This window comes from Neodiprion pinetum, chromosome 2, assembly GCF_021155775.2.
Source record: "Neodiprion pinetum isolate iyNeoPine1 chromosome 2, iyNeoPine1.2, whole genome shotgun sequence".
NCBI classification, from domain to species: Eukaryota; Metazoa; Arthropoda; class Insecta; order Hymenoptera; family Diprionidae; genus Neodiprion; species Neodiprion pinetum.
Genome location: NC_060233.1, coordinates 5,884,791 through 5,905,938, shown reverse-complemented (window position 1 = coordinate 5,905,938; position 21,148 = coordinate 5,884,791). Strand labels below are relative to the sequence as shown.

General features: G+C 35.8%; 6 protein-coding genes across 16 annotated transcripts; 2 read left to right on the top strand and 4 right to left on the bottom strand.

The window, feature by feature from the left end:
* Window positions 1-309: 309 nt before the first annotated feature.
* On the bottom strand, window positions 310-2,376 carry ND-30 (NADH:ubiquinone oxidoreductase core subunit S3). The gene is made up of 5 exons (XM_046611636.2): window positions 2,137-2,376; window positions 1,985-2,068; window positions 1,074-1,321; window positions 652-897; window positions 310-523 (listed from the first exon to the last, which is right to left on the bottom strand). The coding sequence occupies exons 1-5, from the start codon at window positions 2,201-2,203 to the stop codon at window positions 368-370; spliced, it is 801 nt and encodes a 266-aa protein (XP_046467592.1). The 5' UTR covers window positions 2,204-2,376; the 3' UTR covers window positions 310-367.
* A 42-nt stretch (window positions 2,377-2,418) lies between these two features.
* maf-S (MAF bZIP transcription factor K) lies at window positions 2,419-3,786 on the top strand. Its single transcript, XM_046611640.2, has 2 exons — window positions 2,419-2,634; window positions 3,286-3,786. Exons 1-2 carry the CDS (start codon window positions 2,602-2,604, stop codon window positions 3,649-3,651), a joined length of 399 nt encoding a protein of 132 aa, XP_046467596.1. The 5' UTR covers window positions 2,419-2,601; the 3' UTR covers window positions 3,652-3,786.
* Mt2 (methyltransferase 2) lies at window positions 3,198-6,219 on the bottom strand. Its single transcript, XM_046611630.2, has 3 exons — window positions 6,162-6,219; window positions 5,894-6,044; window positions 3,198-5,174 (listed from the first exon to the last, which is right to left on the bottom strand). Exons 2-3 carry the CDS (start codon window positions 5,946-5,948, stop codon window positions 4,201-4,203), a joined length of 1,029 nt encoding a protein of 342 aa, XP_046467586.1. The 5' UTR covers window positions 5,949-6,044; window positions 6,162-6,219; the 3' UTR covers window positions 3,198-4,200.
* ema (C-type lectin domain containing ema) lies at window positions 5,153-11,880 on the top strand. Of its 10 annotated transcripts, none has more exons than XM_046611578.2 (15): window positions 5,153-6,189; window positions 6,491-6,712; window positions 6,966-7,094; window positions 7,164-7,297; window positions 7,396-7,553; window positions 7,787-8,016; window positions 8,179-8,371; window positions 8,526-9,164; window positions 9,244-9,367; window positions 9,451-9,605; window positions 9,718-9,879; window positions 10,030-10,168; window positions 10,400-10,703; window positions 10,870-11,000; window positions 11,152-11,880. In XM_046611578.2, exons 2-15 carry the CDS (start codon window positions 6,639-6,641, stop codon window positions 11,607-11,609), a joined length of 3,030 nt encoding a protein of 1,009 aa, XP_046467534.1. In that variant the 5' UTR covers window positions 5,153-6,189; window positions 6,491-6,638; the 3' UTR covers window positions 11,610-11,880. The 10 variants fall into 10 exon arrangements, with proteins under 10 accessions (XP_046467534.1, XP_046467533.1, XP_046467536.1 ...); XM_046611577.2 differs by having other exon boundaries at window positions 6,169-6,290; XM_046611580.2 differs by having other exon boundaries at window positions 6,182-6,290; window positions 6,563-6,712.
* Window positions 11,757-16,149, bottom strand: LOC124211976 (uncharacterized). 2 transcript variants are annotated; one of them, XM_046611600.2, is made up of 5 exons: window positions 15,774-16,149; window positions 15,017-15,308; window positions 13,903-14,545; window positions 13,425-13,700; window positions 11,757-13,278 (listed from the first exon to the last, which is right to left on the bottom strand). In XM_046611600.2, exons 1-5 carry the CDS (start codon window positions 15,898-15,900, stop codon window positions 12,580-12,582), a joined length of 2,037 nt encoding a protein of 678 aa, XP_046467556.1. In that variant the 5' UTR covers window positions 15,901-16,149; the 3' UTR covers window positions 11,757-12,579. The 2 variants fall into 2 exon arrangements, with proteins under 2 accessions (XP_046467556.1, XP_046467555.1); XM_046611599.2 differs by having other exon boundaries at window positions 15,017-15,311; window positions 15,774-16,147.
* Window positions 16,150-17,796: 1,647 nt separating this feature from the next.
* Window positions 17,797-21,012, bottom strand: LOC124213421 (gamma-soluble NSF attachment protein). The gene is made up of 8 exons (XM_046614766.2): window positions 20,819-21,012; window positions 20,629-20,696; window positions 20,469-20,553; window positions 20,243-20,260; window positions 19,571-19,778; window positions 19,233-19,481; window positions 18,903-19,154; window positions 17,797-18,777 (listed from the first exon to the last, which is right to left on the bottom strand). Exons 1-8 carry the CDS (start codon window positions 20,866-20,868, stop codon window positions 18,643-18,645), a joined length of 1,065 nt encoding a protein of 354 aa, XP_046470722.1. The 5' UTR covers window positions 20,869-21,012; the 3' UTR covers window positions 17,797-18,642.
* Window positions 21,013-21,148: the final 136 nt, after the last annotated feature.

Here is a 21,148-nt window from a genome sequence, read left to right as displayed (position 1 = left end):
CTCTGGCTGTTCAATTATTTACGATATGCGTTTATTTGAATGATTTGCATGTAACAAAACAGCATAATCGTTTTAATATTTCTAGAATGGAAACTCAAGTGAACGGTAAACCAATTACATGTATTATACACGTATGTTGGCAGAGACACATTCAAAATAATATGAACTTCTCGAACAAAAGTTTTTAAAGTAAAATTGTACAGTTGTTATACATCAACACCGGCGTACGCTATTATCTGGTAAAATCAGATTTGAGAAGAATATTAGAGAACTTGAATTGTAAATAAACAACTACAGCAACTAATACAATCTGGTGACAATCAATCCATGTTTATTGTGTATACTATATCAGAGCAATAATACATGCTTACTTCTTGTCGACTGGTATCTCCTCAGAACTGGGAGGTGCACCTCGGAAGTTAGGAAACTGTTCCCACGGAGCAGCCAATTCAAATCTTCGGAATTCTTGAGCCATTTCAAGTGGCTCTGCAACCACTCTTTTCTTTTCGTCGTCATAACGTACCTGAATAATTGACATGTTATAGATAATTGTGAAAACACACAGTTAGAGAAGGGTAAAGATTTTCATTGCTTCTTTGAAGCTCTATTAGGGAACGTTGGAGTGGATGATCATAAAAAAAATGTGTATACCTCGACGTATCCGCTCAATGGGAAATCCTTTCTAAGAGGATGCCCTTCGAAACCGTAGTCGGTGAGAATTCTGCGTAGATCAGGATGATTGGCAAAGAATACACCAAACATATCCCATATTTCACGTTCATACCAATTGGCACCCTTGAACACTTCGCAGGCTGAGTCAACTGGCGACAGCTCATCCGTGTATGTCTTGACTCGAATTCTAGCATTGTAGCGCAGCGAGAGAAGATTGTATATGAGCTGTGGATAAGTGATTATTGGAGAACATACATAAATAAAAGTATGATGCAGGAAACAGTCTCAAGTAAATTGAGACTAACCTAATTAAAGATGTTTTGAACACTTTCGAATACTTGAATGAAAATTTTCCACTTTATTGCCACATTGTAATTTTATAAACAATTATCAAATGGTACCTCAAATCTGTTGTCTCTGCTTGGAACGTCGATTGCGGTAATGTCTACTATGTTCAGAAATTGAGCATTTTGATGATCTTTGAGGAAACTTAAAACTGGAACAACTCCTTCCGGTGCTATCAAGACTTCCAGTTCATCTCCTGCTGTCAGTTGAATCTTTTGTACATACTTAGGAACGCAGTCAGCAACGTAGCGACCAAAGTCTGTTAACTGACTGCGAGCAACGTGGTCAACTTTGCGAACAGTAGCTGAAAAATAATTCCGTTTTTAAAAATTTGCGATGCACGAAAATCCCATTCCTCAGAGAAGAAATATTAAAATATATAATGTGGTGATTCCGCTACCATATGAACAATTGATAAATCGATTACATCAACATTATCACATCATTTTACATGGAATAAGTTAGCATAAAATGTCACAGAGCACGGGGAGTTGAATTCGATTCAAAGTTTTTGTAAGGAAGAAATAATGTCAATCTTTAGACTGCAGTAACAATTTTTGGGTAGATACCTGTGGAGCAATGTTTAAATAAATGCAGCAGTTTGGAGTCGCATTTCTTTAAATATCCAGCTTCTACTAGGTGAAAAGTATTTAGATAAGACTTGAATATCAGAAAAACTCAATCAAGTAAATCTCTAACATTTTCATACCTTGTGAAAATCTGGAACTTTTTATAAGATACTAGGTACATCTTTGAAATATCTTGTTCTACGGCAACGAAAACTTATTCATTCAAATGGCGATATGTGTCTATTCATGTTGGCCCTGTTACCACTCACAAAATTTGCATCAAATTTGATCGCTCTGACTGTGAAATCTCTCTTCGCTAACAAGACAGTTATTACGCAGCCCATTAGACAAGTGTTATAAAAAATAGTGAGAATTGAACTTGATGTATGAAACCTTACGACGTGTTTCTTCTGTTTTTTCAGCCGGTGGTGCAGTTGGCGGCTGAGCTTGATTTCTTAGCGCAGGAAAGGCGGAAATACAACCTGCAATTGAAGTTTATATAACTTAAAACAGTACGTGATATTGTTAACCGTAAGGTTAAAATTTTTACGTTTCGGAGCTGCTACTGAGGCTAGGCTAGCGATGGCCCGAAAATTTCTCATTATTATTGTGGCCATTTTGGAGTGACGCGATTATCAGTTAATTTTAGTTCTCAATTGAGAATTCTGGTCACTCCATTAATTTTCCTCGATTACAACAAATCCGCACATTTGCTACGTCCCTTTTTCAGCCAGCCAGCACTGGCAATCGTCTGCTAAATCAGCTGCGCAGCTATGTTCACGACGGTCATAAGTTATACTCCTGTTATCATCATAGATTTCGAAATCGATCGCGTTACTTCGACTACGGACCAGCTTCGAGCCATACGATGACTGGCTGCTTGGTGTACGAATCGACAATTTCGAAGCTGGGGAGCCGTCTTTCACGATGACAAAGCATAATATTGTGAAAAACGGAGAGCTAGGAAAAAGTAGCTCGTTCATTGTACTGTCCAACTCCTGAAACGAAGCTGATCATGCCTTCCGAAGGCAAAAGAATGATCGATATGGTAAGTTGTCTTATTCCAAGATATGAAAATTCTCTGATCAACTTCCCCCCGTAAATTCCAAATGCCTACACGCTCATTGATAGAACTACACCTTGTTTGTAATTACGATAGGCGTGTCACTCGTTCAATATTGTAATACAACGTTCGATTCGAGTGACGATTACAGTTCGCGGCTACAGTTTTCTTAATTTCTATTATTATCGTATGTTTTCACGTTTCCTTGTTCATAACCTAAGTAGCTGAGAGTCTTTGCATCGCTTCAAGGGTGCCTAGACCAGCTGTTTGCACAACGATATCAATTATATTGACATTCCTATCTTGTCATTCCTCTGCCTTGTCTGTTATGTGTATCGTCTGAAATCGTCTTTCTCTAGGAAATGTTGCTAATCGTTGATAAACAATTTTTTACTCTGATTAAACATCATCTTTAAACCAACTTTACTATGATTAAAATTGTTGTATTTTCTGTTCTACGAATTTATAATATAGAATCACAGAGTGACTAAATTTTCATTCATATGATTAGTATCTGTGATTCAGGAAGTATGAAGAAAACCAGAATGTTAGAAAAATGTCATGTATTCTTTGTCCAGTATTCAATATCACACTTAAATATGTTTTTCGAACAATAAATTTATGTGATGATTTCAGGATCCCCTGTCACCAGGACCTTGCTTAGACATAAGCGATGACGAGCTGGTGACGATTACAGTTCGTGACTTGAATCGTCAGCTGAAACTTCGCGGATTGACGAGGGATGAAATAGTTCGAATGAAACAGCGCAGGCGAACACTGAAGAATCGTGGCTATGCAGCAAGCTGTCGTATCAAACGTATCGAACAGAAGGATGAGCTTGAAACAGAAAAAACTCAGGAGTATAGAGACATGGAGGACATGCAGGATGATAACAACTCTATGAGAGAGGAAATAGAATCGTGGCACAGCAAATACGAAGCACTAAAAAAGTTTGCCTTAGGTAGAAAGATCCACATTCCTGCAGAGTTAGAAACAATGTAGAATATTTCCAATTTCATATTTCCATACGAACTTGAACTTTTCTTTGCTATAGTTTCCCTAATAAAAAAAATAAAGAAATGAATAGCACACTTGAATCAACTCAAATTATACTGAATAAATATTATCCGGCAGATATATGACAAGCCTTTTACTCAATTTTAGTTTAATTTAAAGCTAGTATTGATTTTAAAACTGAACACAAAATTATCATGATCACTCATAGATTTGAAAGATGTATTAGCAGAGTGGCCATCAAAAAGTTACTCAAATTATTTGCCATTTCTGAGGTTTTAAATGGAAGGCCGGTAGAGGCTCTTAGCTAAATCATTCATTGAAACAGCTTTTCTTTGTAAATAAAACTATTAAACTAGTTGCATTCCGTGCTATATTATGTTAAAATTATTCTGTTTTCTTGCTCAATAACTACCCACCCATATTGAAGAGGTATCAGTAAAACGAAAAAAAAATCTAAGCAAAAGATGATCATTTGATAAAATGTATGTTTTTATTCACATCAGATCACGGAAATATTATTGTTCTAATAATGTCTCAATCCAACGCATCAGCGTCGCCATATTTCAATAATTTAATTAATTGGCAAACGACAAAGACGTTTATCGAGTTTCCCAGTAGTCTGTACTTTTGTTTCGTCGTCGTAGTCTTTGGAAAGTGAAAGTCTTCCGGAAAACACATTAATCTAGCAATCTCACGGGGTGTAAAGTAACGCAATTTCAAACTATTCAATACTTCTGCCTTCTTTTCGATATCGTCTCCGTGCATTTTAGATTCTAAGTACTTCTCTGAAACTAGCTCCTCTGACATTGGACAAAAAACAGATCCGGTGCCTTCTGCATAACGACCGTAAGCTTTTGTGAAACAACACGATTTGGTCGACGCTGCTGTCCGAATGTCAAGGACTCCGGCATGTTTCGCTAATATTTTAGTAGAAATAAGATAGTTGTTCTCATCAATGTTATCCTCCAAGATATTTAAAATTCTCTTGGCATCTTTAACATCTTCTAATAATTCTTTGGGATAAAATTTTGTCAAAGATGGATCAGTGAAAAAGAACTGAAGTTCTTTCCTTTTTGCTATCATATAATATCTCTGGCGCGTGTTGGGTATTCCAAATTGACACGGACTCAATAAAAATTCTTTGTAATTGAATCCAGAGTTAACAATACATTCTACTAATTTATCTCTGGCTTGAGATGTTTCGAAACCTTTTACATTCTCGACTAAAATATAATTCAGCGTTGAAATCTGTGGAATTAACTCTAAAACGTGTAAAAAAGAATCTGTTCTGTTGTCCAATATATCCTTTTTTAAACCAACTCTGGTGAATGGTTGACAAGGAGGACTCATCAGTATGGTATCTACAGATAGCTTTCTTATCTGTTCTATGTCAAACGATTGTATATTACGCCCCAAATTCACAGTATCGGGAAAGTTTTCACGGTAAACTTCGTTCGCTGCCGTGTTTATGTCAATCGAAGTAAGGACATTATACTGGATACCGCTTTCTGAAAAGGAAAACAAACGTTAGCAGTTATTGTCATTTTAAAACTGAAACTGCCATTACTACAATTTTTTAACAGAAATCTGAGTTTCTTTTGTTTCTCATAATGGATCATTCATCAACGTTGTAATTTCAGAACTTCAAGATAACCAGTGAAATTGAGACAAAAAAAATGACTCATTCAAAACGCATCTGTCATTAGAGATCAGACAATGTAACGAGAAGAAAAATCCGAATTTTTAGTAATTCCGTAGAATATAAATACATGAAGTTTATTTTTAGTTATTTTTATTTACGTTCTTCGAAAAACTGAATCAGCTATCAAATGCTATATTAAAAATACATCGTATTTGTTTTAGTCTTATTTACGAATTCATTGACTGTGAGTCCGTGGTTTCGTAAACACGTTACACGTGCATTTAGTAACCTCAAATTTCAATATTTCTACGAATTGATCCGATCTGAACAAGGTGAATCCAGTTTGCGCAAAGCTGTGGAATCCGTTGGTTGAGTTCAAATAATTTGGGCGTCGGTGTATTAGATTGAATCAACTGATTTCGAAAAAGCTTCGCACTCGACATCAAGATTCGATAGAGATAGGAAACACGTAAAAGGGTCAATATATTTGGAAATGATTGTAAATATGAGTAGAGTTTGGCCACGCGCAACAGGATCACACGCGTTCATATGCATAATAGATAGTTATCTAGTTGAAGAAATTACCTCGCAAAGCGAAATGCATCCCCCCGACTCCGCTGTATAATTCTAAGACCTTCATATCCTTTTATGCGGTAGATTTTATTAACAACAGCAGCGAAACGTGCGGTAGTTCGTGGTTGTCAAAACAACAATGGCAGGCTGGTAGTTCAATTCGCTGTGTGTGCACGTAATTCGTATGGGAAACGAAATTTGAGTGTATATTTTTGAAGAATTCTTTTTACAATAACACCGATTTTTCGATAAGGCTAAGATACGGTATCCGGTTACATACGTCGATAATTGCGGCAGCCCTCTTCTCTGTAAGATACTGTTACCTATTTAAAGAAAAATAAAATAACCTTCGCAAAGATGTCACGTTCATACGTCAGTCCCATGATCGCAGACGACAAACAGTAACTCGGTGCGTGAATATTTTTATTTACCCAAATCATTCCACGTGTAACCCGTTCTACGACTAGTTAATTGTTGTCTTCGGTAATGAGAATTAAAAATAATCGAAATGTAGGTCGGTGAGACGCGACGACGAATCCGTAGTATTAAATAGCCAATTTCTAACCTTAACTATGTGATGTGATTATAACCTTCGAGAATTCGTCACAGGTAGTAAAAAATTACAAATAGTATCGCAATACGGAAGAATAAAATCAGGAAAATATACCACCCAATAATCAGGCAATCTCAAACACTGTGAGGTGATTTGGGTAAATGAGAAGACACACCCTGAAATTGGATTCTTCAAGGAGAGACGATGTTTCGAAGTCGTAGCTGGTTTGGCGGGGGCCTTTGGAAACCTAAAAATCCACATTCCCTCGAACATCTAAAGTAAGTCTGCCGTATTAGGTATATTCTTTTGTATCCAAGCATCATAATTTTTTTAGTATAACAGACAGCAAATTGTCTGCTCATTACCAAAATCTTAACGTCACTTATGTAAATTGAAACTTCTTAAGAATTACATAGAATATCGGATTTTTTTTTGTAGTTATGTAATGGTTTTACATTCAAATTATTTTTAAATTGGATTATTTATTTGTGTCAAGAGGAATGATATTACTATTAATTTAACACTTTTCAGATATCTTTACAACGTTTTATCTAAGAATCATACTGTCTCCGAGAATAACAGAGGCCTACTGGTTGAGACCTTGCGTTCGATAGCTGAAATTTTGATCTGGGGTGATCAAAATGATAGCAGTGTGTTCGAGTATGTTATGAAAACTATGTTTCTTGTATTGGGAAGGTATTCCATTTTGTTGATTTAATGTGATTTCAGTTTTTTCCTGGAGAAAAATATGCTTTCATTTTTTCTTCGGATAATGAAACAGAAATGTGGTAGCTACGTATGTGTTCAACTCCTCCAAACGCTCAATATCTTGTTTGAGAATATTCGCAACGAAACATCTTTGTGTAAGTTACGTTTTTTCAACCATGTATTCGACTATTGATGAAACTTTTATTCTCGTCACGAGTCTGTTTACTATCAATTTATTCAATTTTCATTTCAGATTACTTATTGAGCAACAACCATGTAAATAGTATAATAGTTCACAAATTTGACTTCAGTGACGAAGAAGTCATGGCTTACTACATAAGCTTTCTCAAAACTTTGAGCTTAAAACTGAACGTGCATACTATTCACTTCTTCTATAACGAGGTAAACGAGGTACACAGAACACTCTGCATATTTTATTTCCTCAATTTTACATGATTTCATGATTTTTCAGTAACAATCGAGATAAGAATATTATTTAGTTGCAGATGCTTCAATGTACTTTTTCTCAATTACCTTCTAGATTAATGCAATACTTAACAACAACTTTCTAAACGCACTACACTTTCTCACTATCCAGATTTCGTTTACAGATTCTTCCATATATCTTGACATCTTAATTTCAGCATACGAACGATTTCCCACTATACACCGAAGCTATCAAATTCTTCAATCACACTGAGGGCATGGTGCGCATTGCAGTGCGCACTTTGACGCTAAATGTGTATCGTGTTGAGGATGCTTCAATGCTGGCATTCATCAGAGATAGGACAGCAGCTCCATATTTCAGTAATCTTGTTTGGTTTATTGGAAATCACATCATTGAACTAGATACTTGTGTTAGAAACGATGCTGAGTAAGTTTGTCATATTTAGAGTTAAACATGCATTACTTACGAAATATCCCATGAAATATTTTTTTGTCGTTAATACCGAATTTAACGAGTAATTAGCTGATATTTAACCAGAATAATGATGACCCACAAACTCTACTATTTCATAGTTAATGTCCATTTTAGTCACCAGAGTCAGAATAGGCTCTCGGATTTAGTAGCTGAACATCTCGATCATCTTCATTACTTGAACGACATTCTTTGCCTGGATATACCGGATTTAAATCAAGTTCTTACCGAACACTTGCTTCACAAATTATTGGTGCCTTTGTACGTATATTCGTTAACCAGGCATAAGTCACAATTTTTTCAAACTAAGGTATGTTGTCAACGAGTGTTTCTTGTCGGTTTATAGATAAAAATAAAAACGAAAATAACCATTCAATATTTACCACTTTGAACTTACAAGATAAAGACTTATAAGATCCAATGACAATAATGAATTCTGTTAACTTCATTTCATTAATTTTCAGGAGAAGAAAAAACACGTCAGTGCCGTTGTATCTTTGTTTCTACTTTCACAAGTATTCTTGATTATATCGCATGGACCACTTGTTCACACTTTGGCTGCTATAATATTGAAGTCTGATTTAGATATAATCGAAAATGGTGCAAGTAAATTACTGGAGGAATATACAAATGTGTCCGCAGGTGACAAAATAGCATTTGTACAGCCGCAGGAAAGCCTACAAAAATCGCTCGAAAGTTTGAACGAAACACAGAGTGACGAGGCGGTGTCGGAGATTGAGTTTACTGCCGCAGATACAATTGAGAAAACCACAGAATGTGAACTGACTGACAATCCACCTTCAGTTGAACCAAGCACTTCCAGTAATATGTCAAAAACTTTGCCACGACCTGAAGTTCTAAATATTGACATTTCAAACAATACACTAAATAAAATAAAGAACCTTAATGTGACAGATGAAGAGAAGGAACAGCGGCTGGCTCTCGAAAGCCCATTAACACCTCAGCAATCGTCGAGTGATGTACAGGAATCCTTGGCTAATAAACCATTCTTGGAAGCTATATTAAATGCTTTGAGCTCTACGGAAAATGACTATGCAGCATTATTTTCATTATGTTTACTGTACGCATTAGCTAATAATCAGGTATGACTAGTCATTACAAATCGTTTTCGTAATGAAACTAGTAGAAGAATTAATTTGGAAAACAAACTTTCGATTTCAGGGAATCAAGCCTGAAATGTTGGACCTTGTATTATCCCCGTCACAAAAAACATCTACGAAAAATTGGTATAATGAAATTCTTGTAGATAGACTGATCCAGATAATCACGTTGAGTTGTCAAACAAGTTAGTTCACACTTATGTCTGTATTCAGTTATGACGCTAGAGTGTTGTTGCTGGGTATTAGTAGAAAGTGACATTTTTTTCAGACACTAAGGTACGGTTAGTCACTCTGGATTTATCGATCAAGCTACTTCTACAATTAGTCATGTCAGATGGTCAGAGTTTGCTGCAAGATTGTCATTTAGCAGCCATTGAATCTGCTAAAGAACAAAGTACTTCGTTACTTAGGAATTTTTATAAGGTGTGAAATTTCTGCATTCAGTTTTGGAGCATTTATTAATAGTTAAAATAAGTTGAAATATATATATCGCACAATTAAACAATTAACAGTATTAAATGCTTGGTTCTTGCAGAGCGAAGACATATTTTTAGATATGTTTGAAGATGAGTATAGCGAGTTACAAAAAAGGCCTTTGAATGTTGAGTGGTTGATGATGGATAGCAACATATTGCTTCCGCCCACCGGAACTCCGATGACTGGCATTGAATTCAGCAAACGACTACCATGTGGCGAGGTATACTTCTGTTTAAAATCAATTTTGGCTACAGTTAATCGAATAATTGACATGTGCTAAGTGTAATTATGCGTTCGTTATTTCTTAGCTATTAAACAAAATGGCAACTTAATAACTAGCGCAATTAACTGATAAATTTGATCGCTTCAGGTGGAAAGAGCAAGGAGAGCGATAAGAATATTCTTTTTGATCAGGGAATTATCGTTAACACTTAGTGGACAGCCAGAGACGCATCTACCCTTAACAAATTTAGCAACCTGCGTCCAGGTTAACAACGTCCTTGATCTAAGTACAAGTCATTTTCTTTTTCCTTACAATTTAAAATTGTCGCGTACGATGTTGACTTCTTTTCAATACAAAATTTTCATGTAAAATCCCACAAATATTAAATTTGATGAACGAAAACAGAAATTACGTACAGTTTCAAAAGCGACATCGAAATATCTGACAAAAAATATAAACTACACCCTTTGCACTTGACATCTTTGTTAACCACTTCCTTTTCGAATGAATTTTACAGACAATACAGATCTCATTTCCTGCACCATTGTTGCAAAAGATGGGCAAAAAATTCGACGATTCTTAGTGATGGACTTAATTCAAATAATTCTTGTCGAACCAGATACGAGGAAGTTAGGATGGGGGGTAGCGAAATTAGTCGGCCTACTACAAGACATAGAAGTTACAGGTGATAAAGATGATTCCAGATGCCTCCATTTGACAATTCACCGACCTTTAAGCAGCAGTGCTACCAATAGGGTACCCTTGCTTTCGGCAAAATGTATTCTCGATGATCACATAAGATGTATGGCAGCTAAACAGAGGTGATTATGAAATTTCGATAATTGACTTAGCAAAAAAAAAAAAAAACATGTGAAATATTAGGTAATTTATATGTATACAAATTAGCATTGCACCGATTGATTTAGTACCTTCGAATCAATGTGCTATGCATCTCGTTTATCATTGAATGTGGATCTATTACTTCAGATTGACAAAAGGAAGAATCAAGGCGAGACAAAAAAAAATGAGTCAAATAGCGAGGCTGCTAGATATTCCAACTGGCATTCCGCACTGTCCCACACCTCCGAATTATACATTGCTCAATGTAAGACAAGAACGTGAGTTGCCGCCTGTTTAGAAAGTTCGTAATAGGTTTTTTAATTCTCTTCTTTTATTCCTTTATTACGTCTGATATTTTATTTTGTAGTTTTCCATTCGAAAATAGAGAGTATGTAGCACCTGTATTAAGAGTGTTCAATCTGCCATCAGGTACAACAGGAAGAGGACAAAAACAAAAAGACCATCCAAGACCCATGTTTACAGTAAATAAAGTCCCAGGATTTGCAGCTCAAATGCGACGCGATAGTTCGGCACGTTCCGTTGCTGGGCAATCTGCAGCGACCGGTAAACGTTCTGATAGTAGTCCGAACGGCAAAGTGTGCGAAAATGGTCTGAAGTCTCGCGAACATTCGCCGAAATTGCCAAGACCAAGAAGTGAGGAGATTCCACTTGAAGATATGCGTAGTAGAAATGCGTCTCTAGGGAAAAATGTCACTTGCCTCCCCATAGCAATTCAGGAGAGAATAGATGTCACAATCACCAACACACCTCCTCTATCTGACACATCTCCAGTACTGAGAAAATCGTCTGAAGAAACTTCGTTCACGTCACCTCAAAATCAAGGAGAGCCAAAACCGCGTAGAAAGGGTCAGGTTGAAACTGTTTGATCTTTATCCGCAATGTAAAAAGACATGAAAATTTATCAAATTCAAGAGAAGTCATAATGAATTATTTGAAGATTCGGGTATCATAGGAATCACGGCTATAATCAATGTAACATTACACAAATTCATGACGTTCTTTTGCAATTATCAAGCTCATGTTACTGATGCATCCCTACATATCAATACTCAAAATAATGAATTGCTTAGCAAAGTCCTCTTTAATTATATTGTTAAAAAAAAAACGTTGCATTTGCTGAAAAGTTCTTTATTTGAATCCCCTACACTGTAAAATATTGTTCATTGATCAATATAATGCATTGAACTGCATTGATTTGTAATCCAATAGAATCATGGCGGCGATATGCGAATGTACCTACGTGCGAGCATCCAAATACGGCATTTTATTGTGAATCTTTACGGGTATGTGATAGCGTATCATTTTGTATGATAGCAAAACTCGATCATTGCTTTTTAGCCTTGTAAAAAAGAATGGTGGCACATTGTTGTCTAATAATAAGTTACTGACTACGTATGTAATTAAAATGTGTATATAAAATTTATTAATTGTTTATTACCGATGCTTCGATTTAGCATTCATTCTAAACTTGTATTAAATAAATTAATTCAGTATAACGTATTTGTTAACTGTTGATATAAATTTTATTTGTTTTTTTTTTCTCTCTTAATTAATAAAAAAACTACACAGGAAAATATATGAATATTAACGATACACTTTCAAATTTATCTTACAAAATAAACACTCTTCAGTAAAAATAGATATTAGAAACAAAACATAATACTCAACAGTATGAAACTTTTTCAGATTCAGATATTTGCTGAGCATGATATTTTATACACACGAAATAACTTTGTTCGTTAAAGAATTCAACCTGAAATATTTTCATAGAATTCGTAATAATGATTTACATCATGATTTCAGCCGAACGTTCGAAGTGATTACCGTGAGGTAAACTCACTTTTGCATATCTAGATTTTTAAAGGTTCTCACAAGGGAACACGATACCATTGCTTCACCGTCGTTGTCTGACAATGAGACGTTATGACTTGCAGATCTCATTTTTTGCACGCCTTGCTCACGATTTGTGAATCCGGACCCTCCTGTATTTCTGGATGCACTCAACGAATGCGATTCCTTACAACTGCCTCGGTTACTCTGCAACTCACGGCTTGTCCTCCCGCATCCTTGAGCACGCCCCTGGGTATTATCAACATTTCTCAGAATATGATTGGGTATAGAGCCACGATTTGATGTACGACCACGTCTGGTAATCCCTTCTGCATTCACAGAACCTTGATGAAATCCTCTGGCATAATTTTGGGTGTCACGAGCCGGCCACCTCGGAGTAACATTTGGTGCAGAGCCTCGATTTGTACGACCTCTTTCACTTCTGTTATTCCCTTTCGCATTGACAGAACCTCGATGATAATCGTGGAAGCTCTTTGCCGATGGTTGACTCGACGTGTGTAATTCAGATGTAGAGATTGAAGGTAAATCTTTACAATTCCTATTACAGAGCTGCACTGTGTCGTTCAATATTTCCATTTCATCATCACTGAAAATTGTCGACTTGGTTTGTTTTACGAATGCAATTTCTTTTGCCAATACATGGTATATATTCACTCTGTATCCACGGAATAAATCAAAATGTTCCTGAAATGCGAAAAATCCAAATGTTAAAATTATTCATATAATTTTTTGGTTTTATGATTAATATTAAACGTGAACATTTTGAAATGATTCATATCATATGTTCATATTTGGAATGCATTGATAATCTCTGTACATTAATTACATACCCTTAGTGCCTTAGCATTTGGTTTAATTTTTATAGCATTGGTAATATATTGACATGCATTTAAAATGTCCTGCATTTCAAAGAGATAATACGATCCAATTGTAATGTTTATCTGTTGTTTTACATGATCAGAGTCTTGTGCGTATTTATTCAACAATTCCAACATGTACGGTAGTGGATCCCAATCACCTTCAACGATTTTCTTACATTTCATGTATTGGCACTCTGCCGCAAAATTTGTGCCCTGTATTGCTGCTGTATAATATGGAAGGGCAGTCTAGAAATTCAATCAATAATTATTAAACGGTTATTCTTCTGCTTTTCACGTATCTATGGACAATAATATTTTAGATATTATATTTTTCGTAATTTGCAATGATACTTTGGTTTAAATCAATGCAGAAAACACCCAGCTGAAATATTAATAAAGCAAATAAGGACGGATTGGCATTTACTGGACATAATTTATAACCCATTACTTCAAAATTTCTGTTGCACTTTTCCTCATATATACCCATGTAGTGTGCATATGCCGGAGAGTTAGGCATCTTTTCAGCTACAAAATCCAAACAATTTTTTGCCAATCGACATTTTTTCATTCGTATAAAACCAAGGGCCAATTGCAGTTGCACTTTGGTGCAATTCGGTTTAAGAGCATAAATTTGCTCATAGATTTTATTAGCTTCATCGTAGTTTCCAGACTCTCGATACATTTGAGCCAAAGATACACCGAACAAAACTCTTTTTGAAAATTTGTAAGCTGTCTCGAAGGCTTTTGCTTCTTGTTGATTTGGCCGGTTAGCTAGAGAATTATCCCTCCTTCTCAATCTTCTGTAATTTTTTCCCAACAAAAAATACCATTTGCCATTGTCAGTTTCGTATTCAATAGCTTTCTGTGCATATGTTATCGCCTTCAATTTGTCGGTTGCATTATACAGTGACCAGGCTAAACACTTGCATCCATTCAACATAGCCAATTCCACGTTATTCATGCCATCAATAGGACAAATCCTCTTCAAAAGGTCATTCGCTTCTTTCAACTGTTCCAGCTTCTTGAGCACATGGTATTTCGTTCCAATTAAAATATGTTGCAAAACGTTTTCTACGTTTACAAGTGTTTTCCTGGTATTGAAAGAGAAAATTTCAGTAATAAAATAAAGGATGAATAGTCAGTAACATTACTGTAACGATGCATGTTTAGGAAAAATCGTTACTTCGCACCTTTAGAAATGTATGAAATTTAGTAAACCATGATAAACAAAACATACTCTTATTTTGAAAAGCCAACTTCCTTAAAGTTATTCTAAAATTGCGCATTTATGATTTTTTCACTAGATGTTTCGTTACATTAACGTTAACGTTACATTACTATCTTCAACCTCATATAATGTAATTTGGTAAGCTTGACCGGTTTTATAACCAGTTCTGGTAAACTATTTAAATAAACATATGGATCAGTCAAAAATTAAGGACACGCAAATATTTGAAATATCTGAAGCGATCCATGTGAATTCACTCGAAGTGCAACAAGCCACAACATATAAACTTATATTGGTGATACTAGATTGTTAAAACGGAAATTTGGGTACAAACTTTTCTTTAATATCTGTCAAACACTTTTCAGCATCCATAATGCATTGGGTGGCAGCCGACAGCTCATCATTTAATGTATTTTCGTACACTAGCAAAAGATGATATATCACTACAAATTCTGGAAAATCGTCTTGTATATCAGTAACAGTTTCCAAACGATATTCGATTGTGTCCAGTAATTTAATTCGACTTTTAATAGTATCCTCCATGTCCCAAGTGAACGGACAGCTGAGTTCCATTCTAAATTGACGATTCGTATCAATTTCCAAACTTTCCTGAGATGCAGAGGAAACTACTATAAAACATTAAAAAGTTATGCCAGCATTATTAATTATTCTGAGTCTTCTTGACCAATATGGTGAACTTCGATTTTATTGAGACATCAATATAAAAATTATTCTACCTAAATTAATTACGTTAGACCGCGAAATGTCAACAAAATAGCCGCCTATATACTATAACCTAATCATTATCGTACAAAGTTAAAAAAAAAAAAGTCGAAGCATTACGTTCACACAAAGCCACGAATTTCGATAGAATACTTTTTGTATTGAACAATAAGTTTGACTGTCATTTCGGTTCATTGCATCTTGAAAAAATTCAAGGATGCTCATTTTTGTTTGAAAACGCGTGATCTAAGCTTCACTGCGCAGAGGTGGTTACGTACGTACATACATACATGTAGGGACCACGCAGAGTAATGCCTACTGTTGAATATCGAGTCGCTTAAATGTAAATTAAAATGTTGATTAAATACCTGTTTCTTCATCCGCGGTTATATCACTCATGATTCTAAGTTTTTGGAATTGTTGTAACGCTTGAGCTAAATAATATCCCAATCGACCCAGCGAATCACCTATGCATCCTGCGTCATAGACATGCATACACGGAAAATGGGAAAGATGGGGATTCCCCGTGTATTTCCGAGTTACCAACGTTATTCATCGAGCATATAGGTACACATGGAGGTAGCATCCAAAAACCTTACCATCCGGCGAATCGAATCTTAAAGGTGCATTCCAAAAAAACTAGCTTCCAGGTACTCTGTCAACAATATTTCATCACTTTTGCGCTGCTAAGTTCGGGGTAGCTCTGCCTCTGTCCAAGTTTTGTAGATAGACGAGTGGACAAAGGAAGGTCTGTGCATAAGGAAGTTTCCGTAGGAACAAAAATAGCGATTCCATTGTCAGACTGTAGTATAAAATGTACACACTATACGCAAATTGGAACAAAATTGGCGACCACGCAAAGACCTTCCAATCTTTCCAATCAGCCCCCTGACACACGGTGCTAAAAGTGGTTTGCATAATGTCCCTCGATTTTGCCGCCAATTTCGACCACTAGTGGCGCTAGTAGTTATCTGACGAGGTTGCGCGCAGTCAGCGAGGGCAGCGAGCGTGTCAGAAGTCTACTACTAACGCCACGTAGAGGAACTAAAAACGGGGACAAGACGCGTACAATTTTTTAGTATACGAGGAGTGGTGAGTGTCAGGGGGCTGTTTCCAATGTCCACTCGTCTATCTACGGACCTTGCCTCTGTTCTAGAGAGTTTTTAGCGCTGCCAATTAGTTTCGGAACGCACGTTCTTTCAGGTAATGTGTTATATTCCTTAAACCGTCCGAACCGCCCTTACAGATAGTTTAAATAAATAGTAATATAAAAAAACATGATTAGACTGACATATGACGATAATTTTTGTTTTGCAGTGCTGGTTTATCTCACACATACGTTAAATATTGGTATCTAAAACTCGGGTGGAACGCAACAACTCTTGACGGTGCTGCACTCTACGCCAGTTTTCACCGTGGATTCTAATTCTAGGGAACCCACACTCCGTTCATTTCAGTAATTTCAGTTCAGTTCGGTGCCATTCGGTGCGAGCACCGTGGCGGACACGGCAGAACCATAGGCAGACACGAACTACGTAGTGAGTAGTGTGTGGTAGTGAGCTCAAAGATGTGGCTAGGTATTTAGAGGTTCCCGCGGGTTTTTCATGAATTCTGAACAATTCTGATATCTGATTTTGCAATTGTGGATAAGTGAACATAAAGGCTATAAAGTGATCCGGTGATAAAACTCGACGAACGTGGAATTTTACTAGCTAATGTCAACAGATTTTTCATAGCAAGAACGGGTGAGTAATTTTCAAATCTCGGCATGTTTACATCTGTATAATATATGTGCATTGAGCCGCGTGTGACCACTGAAACGTAACCTATTGACAGAGTATTAAAGTTTTGAATTTCACGCAAAGTTGGGTAAATATTATTGAAGCGTTATATTTATACCCTTTTTAGAAAACTTCTTGAAAACAAGTTTCGGAATATGATATATTCGAAAAATGGTCAAAACCATGTCAACGGTTCAATTTCGATGTATTATTGCTCACTCTGTAAATGAATATTCTACAAATTATTTAAACAATAATTATTTTATGATGTTATTATCAAAAATATATCTTAGGTATGATTTGTAGAATATCCATTTACAAATGAAATGTACAAAAATTTTTGAAAGTTGGCGTAAAAAAGGAAAATGTTCAACCATATGAGCTCTCTCTGAAGTTGTTAATAACTGAGTTTATAAATAAAAAATATTGGTTTTTGCGTTTTGTTTGTACAAAACAAATATCGATTCAATGAAATTGAACTCGATCATCCACATTTTCACATTTTAAACCTTTTCTTCGCATCTTTTTTGACTCGACCGACTAACAATAGCCAAAAATTACATGCATGTGAGTTTGAATGAATCCCCGAAGGCTCGATGATGGAAGTGAATTTTATTTTTAGAATCACTGAATAACTTTATTTTATTTATTTTGTCTTGACAAGGAATTGTTATGTGACATACATTAGTTGTTTTACAATTAAAAATCAAACATTACTTATCGTACAGTATATTTAAATAAATTAAAGCGATACATATTAGATTCACTTTATTACTCCTATGTTTGATTAATCTTTTCATTTTCATAAAGTTACAAATAATTAATCACTCCGGCAAAACGGTTTCTAATCAAATCCTCTGATTGGCATAACTGTAGGCAAATGTCCAGATTTTCAATCATCTTGCATAGTAAAAATCTTTCACTATGATTTCTTTCTCATGTAATTGGAATATTTAAATGTCTCGCCGATCATGGATGAAAGTTCGCGCTTCATCATTATCGATACATTAAGACTATTTAAACAAAATAGACTTATAACAAAAATTTGAAACAACTGTTTAAGAAATATTCGCATTTAAAATTTCAAGGATAATGGAGAAAATCTTACTGCAAAATGTAAGTTGCATAATTTTTCTGTGCATCTTATTTAAATCACGTGCGCGACAGAAATATTTGTATTTTTGCCAGGCATCTACAATAATCAACATATCGTTGTACAAATTTATCTCTGCATACGAGTATTGCACCATTGGCGCTATTTGAATCATAGGTAATAGATGCAAACGTCATTGCAACAGTTGATACACTATTTGGATAGTAGTAAATATAAATGCAGAGTAAAGCGGAAGATATTGAGTAGCTAATAATTCACAAACAATAACCACCTATCGACAGTTACTTTATGTTACTACGGATTCTTATACTTAAACAATAGCGTCAGTCAAAATTTAACAAATCAGCAAAGTCCCCCTTCATACTCATCTTCCGGCTCTTCTTCTTTTGTTGAACTTTCTTTTGGCTCTATGATCGGATTTGCTTTTGGATTGCCTTGACCGACTTGTCCGCTAGCAACGTCTGCAGCATTGTCTTCCTGTTGCAAAAAAGAATATATCGTCTTTAACAATTTATGGTGATAAACCTTACTTCAGATGAACACATCGAGAGTTGTACTCAACAGCTGTTCACAAAATGTAACTCGAGCCCAGCGGCTATTACCTGATTAACTTCAGCCTCAACCGTCGCTTGGCTAGTAAGTTTGGTAGCATTTGGCGATATGTAAGAAGCTGCGGCATTTGGTCGAACACCAGCCGGTGGAACTGCATATTCTACTTGCGGCAGAGGAAGCCCTCTTGCTAATTTGGCGTATTCTACATCCATGTGTTTGATGAAAGGACTGTTCAATGCTGACCTTGCAGAATCTGCATCCTCGTTGTCGTAGGCCTGTAGTAGCATTTCCAGAGTTTGTACCTGTGGAAAATGCCAATTTTACATTATTATACGTCCTTTACATGCCTTAATTAATAACGATTCCTTTAGTCTACTTGCCTCGGGAACGTCGCAGTAGTTTCCCCATTCTTTGAACGCCTTTTCTGCTGCCACTTGATCCCCTCTGGCGAGTTGAACCAATACTAGTGCTACCGCTAGTCGTCCTACAGACGGAGTGTGATCTATCTGTTGATGCATTCCAATCTCCCTACGAATCGCGTCTGCAGCTTGATCGTACATTTTTAGTTTTACCAGAATTCTAGCTACTTTGCTCATGTATTCAGCCGCTTGTCTCGGACTGTCTTCACTCTGTAACATTTTATAGCCGTATTATTTTTTAATCTCTAACGCTGGAAATACTATCAGGCTTTTTGTCATTATACAATTATTTCTTATACCATAACAACATCAGCTGCACGCTTGTACAACTCCAGAGCTTGTGCGGGTTCAGTAGCTTCCAATAATTTAGCTGCTTTATCCAGTACCGAAGCACCTGATTCAGGTGAGCCGTGTTGCTGATATAACGAACATGCAGAATGTGCCAATTTCGGTACTTCGGTTAAATTTCCTAATTCCTTGCACACTAGAAGTGCCTGTTCCATACTCCTACACAACATTTTTAGTCACTTTATTTAGTTTATGAAACCACTATTTGTATGCTCAACATTTTTTTTTTGAAGGTGCTTATGCAAACTATTTTTAGAAAGCCTTTTATACTTATGAAAACGGATATTTGTTTTATATCAATTTCGTACAATTTGGGAGTAAAATCATAGCCATGGCAAAGAATGCTAAGACTAGATCTGATCTAGGTTTGATCTAGATCTGGATCAAATTAAAACGAATATGGTTCGGTAAATTATTTTAACACTTGAGATAATTGTTTGAAACAAAAACAATGTTGATTTGCATACATTGGTTTTTATCATTCTGTATTTGGAAAATATTTTTCATTTTCGCTTTTTTTCATCCACTTGATAAAATACCGTATGTCCAGTTTCTATAAACCAAGCATCGTTTTCCAAGTTTTAAAGTCTGCTTGAGTCTTTGAGTCAATTGGCCATACTTACTTTGCAGCGTGAAACCATCTATTAAACTAATTAAGGATTTAACTATAAACCAAAGAAAAAATTGTTTCGTCGAAACAGATGAAAACTGTGACGCATGATCTGCATGTTTTATACTGATTCAAGAACTTTCGATTTCGACATAAGAAAATTATGTACAGAATTCATCGTTAATAAAAAAGTAAACCATGAAAATTCAAAAAACACTGATCGATGTCTGAAAGGATACGATCTGTTCTGTTTGTGACAGTCTGAAGCCTTCATTAGGCATTCCTTGCACTGTTGAAAAGCTTTTGCATTTCGAAAACAGGTGGCTGTTGAATGGAAGGAGAAGATTAAATATTGACAGTAATGAGGCGCGCAAATATATTATCGCATGGTATATTTACCCGCATGGGAGTATTCATCAGCAGCGATTTCAAAATCAGGTCTCCACTTTAAAAGTGACGTTTTTAAACTAGGGGAGAAAATTAATAAATTATTATGATCTAAATTAATGGTACGTTTTTACTGGTTAGGGAATTAAAATGATCAAATTCTTTTCTAATTTGGATTGATGTACTAAGAAAAAAATCTCACCTTTTTTCGGCCTGCCGAATGTGGGCCATTCCTTCCTCCATTTTCGACATTTTTCTCAAAATGTTGGCTCACGTTTGTAAAATCACTTTGTTTTTCCGCAAAAATATTACTGTCAAATTTTCTTGTGTCAAATCAATTCAATCCGTGAAATGCAGACGACGTATTCCGTACTACGAAGCAGAAACCTTGGGCGTGTTCGTAAACTCATTTGAAAATGTCCTGACAATGAGTCACGAAAACTAGACGAAAATATGGTACTTTGTAAAATCCTGTAGATGGCGTCTCAGGATCGCATGATGGATTAAAAAAAAAAAAAAAAAAAAAACATCA

Coding starts and splice junctions, on each gene's coding strand:
- maf-S (XM_046611640.2), top strand. CDS start 2,602: ATGCCTTCCGAAGGCAAAAGAATGATCGATATG. Junction 2,635..3,285: donor GCAAAAGAATGATCGATATG/GTAAGTTGTCTT, acceptor TGATGATTTCAG/GATCCCCTGTCACCAGGACC.
- Mt2 (XM_046611630.2), bottom strand. CDS start 5,948: ATGAAGGTCTTAGAATTATACAGCGGAGTCGGGGGGATGCATTTCGCT. Junction 5,175..5,893: donor GATGCATTTCGCTTTGCGAG/GTAATTTCTTCA, acceptor TTTCCTTTTCAG/AAAGCGGTATCCAGTATAAT.
- LOC124211976 (XM_046611599.2), bottom strand. CDS start 15,900: ATGCATGTCTATGACGCAGGATGCATAGGTGATTCGCTGGGTCGATTG. Junction 15,312..15,773: donor AACCGCGGATGAAGAAACAG/GTATTTAATCAA, acceptor AATGTTTTATAG/TAGTTTCCTCTGCATCTCAG. Junction 13,701..13,902: donor AGTGCAACAGAAATTTTGAA/GTAATGGGTTAT, acceptor TTGAATTTCTAG/ACTGCCCTTCCATATTATAC.
- ema (XM_046611578.2), top strand. CDS start 6,639: ATGTTTCGAAGTCGTAGCTGGTTTGGCGGGGGCCTTTGGAAACCTAAA. Junction 9,880..10,029: donor AACGACTACCATGTGGCGAG/GTATACTTCTGT, acceptor TGATCGCTTCAG/GTGGAAAGAGCAAGGAGAGC. Junction 10,169..10,399: donor TAACAACGTCCTTGATCTAA/GTACAAGTCATT, acceptor TGAATTTTACAG/ACAATACAGATCTCATTTCC.
- LOC124213421 (XM_046614766.2), bottom strand. CDS start 20,868: ATGTCGAAAATGGAGGAAGGAATGGCCCACATTCGGCAGGCCGAAAAA. Junction 20,554..20,628: donor TGATGAATACTCCCATGCGG/GTAAATATACCA, acceptor TCCATTCAACAG/CCACCTGTTTTCGAAATGCA. Junction 19,155..19,232: donor ACTACTGCGACGTTCCCGAG/GCAAGTAGACTA, acceptor CATTTTCCACAG/GTACAAACTCTGGAAATGCT.
- ND-30 (XM_046611636.2), bottom strand. CDS start 2,203: ATGGCCACAATAATAATGAGAAATTTTCGGGCCATCGCTAGCCTAGCC. Junction 2,069..2,136: donor CTCAGTAGCAGCTCCGAAAC/GTAAAAATTTTA, acceptor CTTCAATTGCAG/GTTGTATTTCCGCCTTTCCT. Junction 524..651: donor CATTGAGCGGATACGTCGAG/GTATACACATTT, acceptor TCAATTATTCAG/GTACGTTATGACGACGAAAA.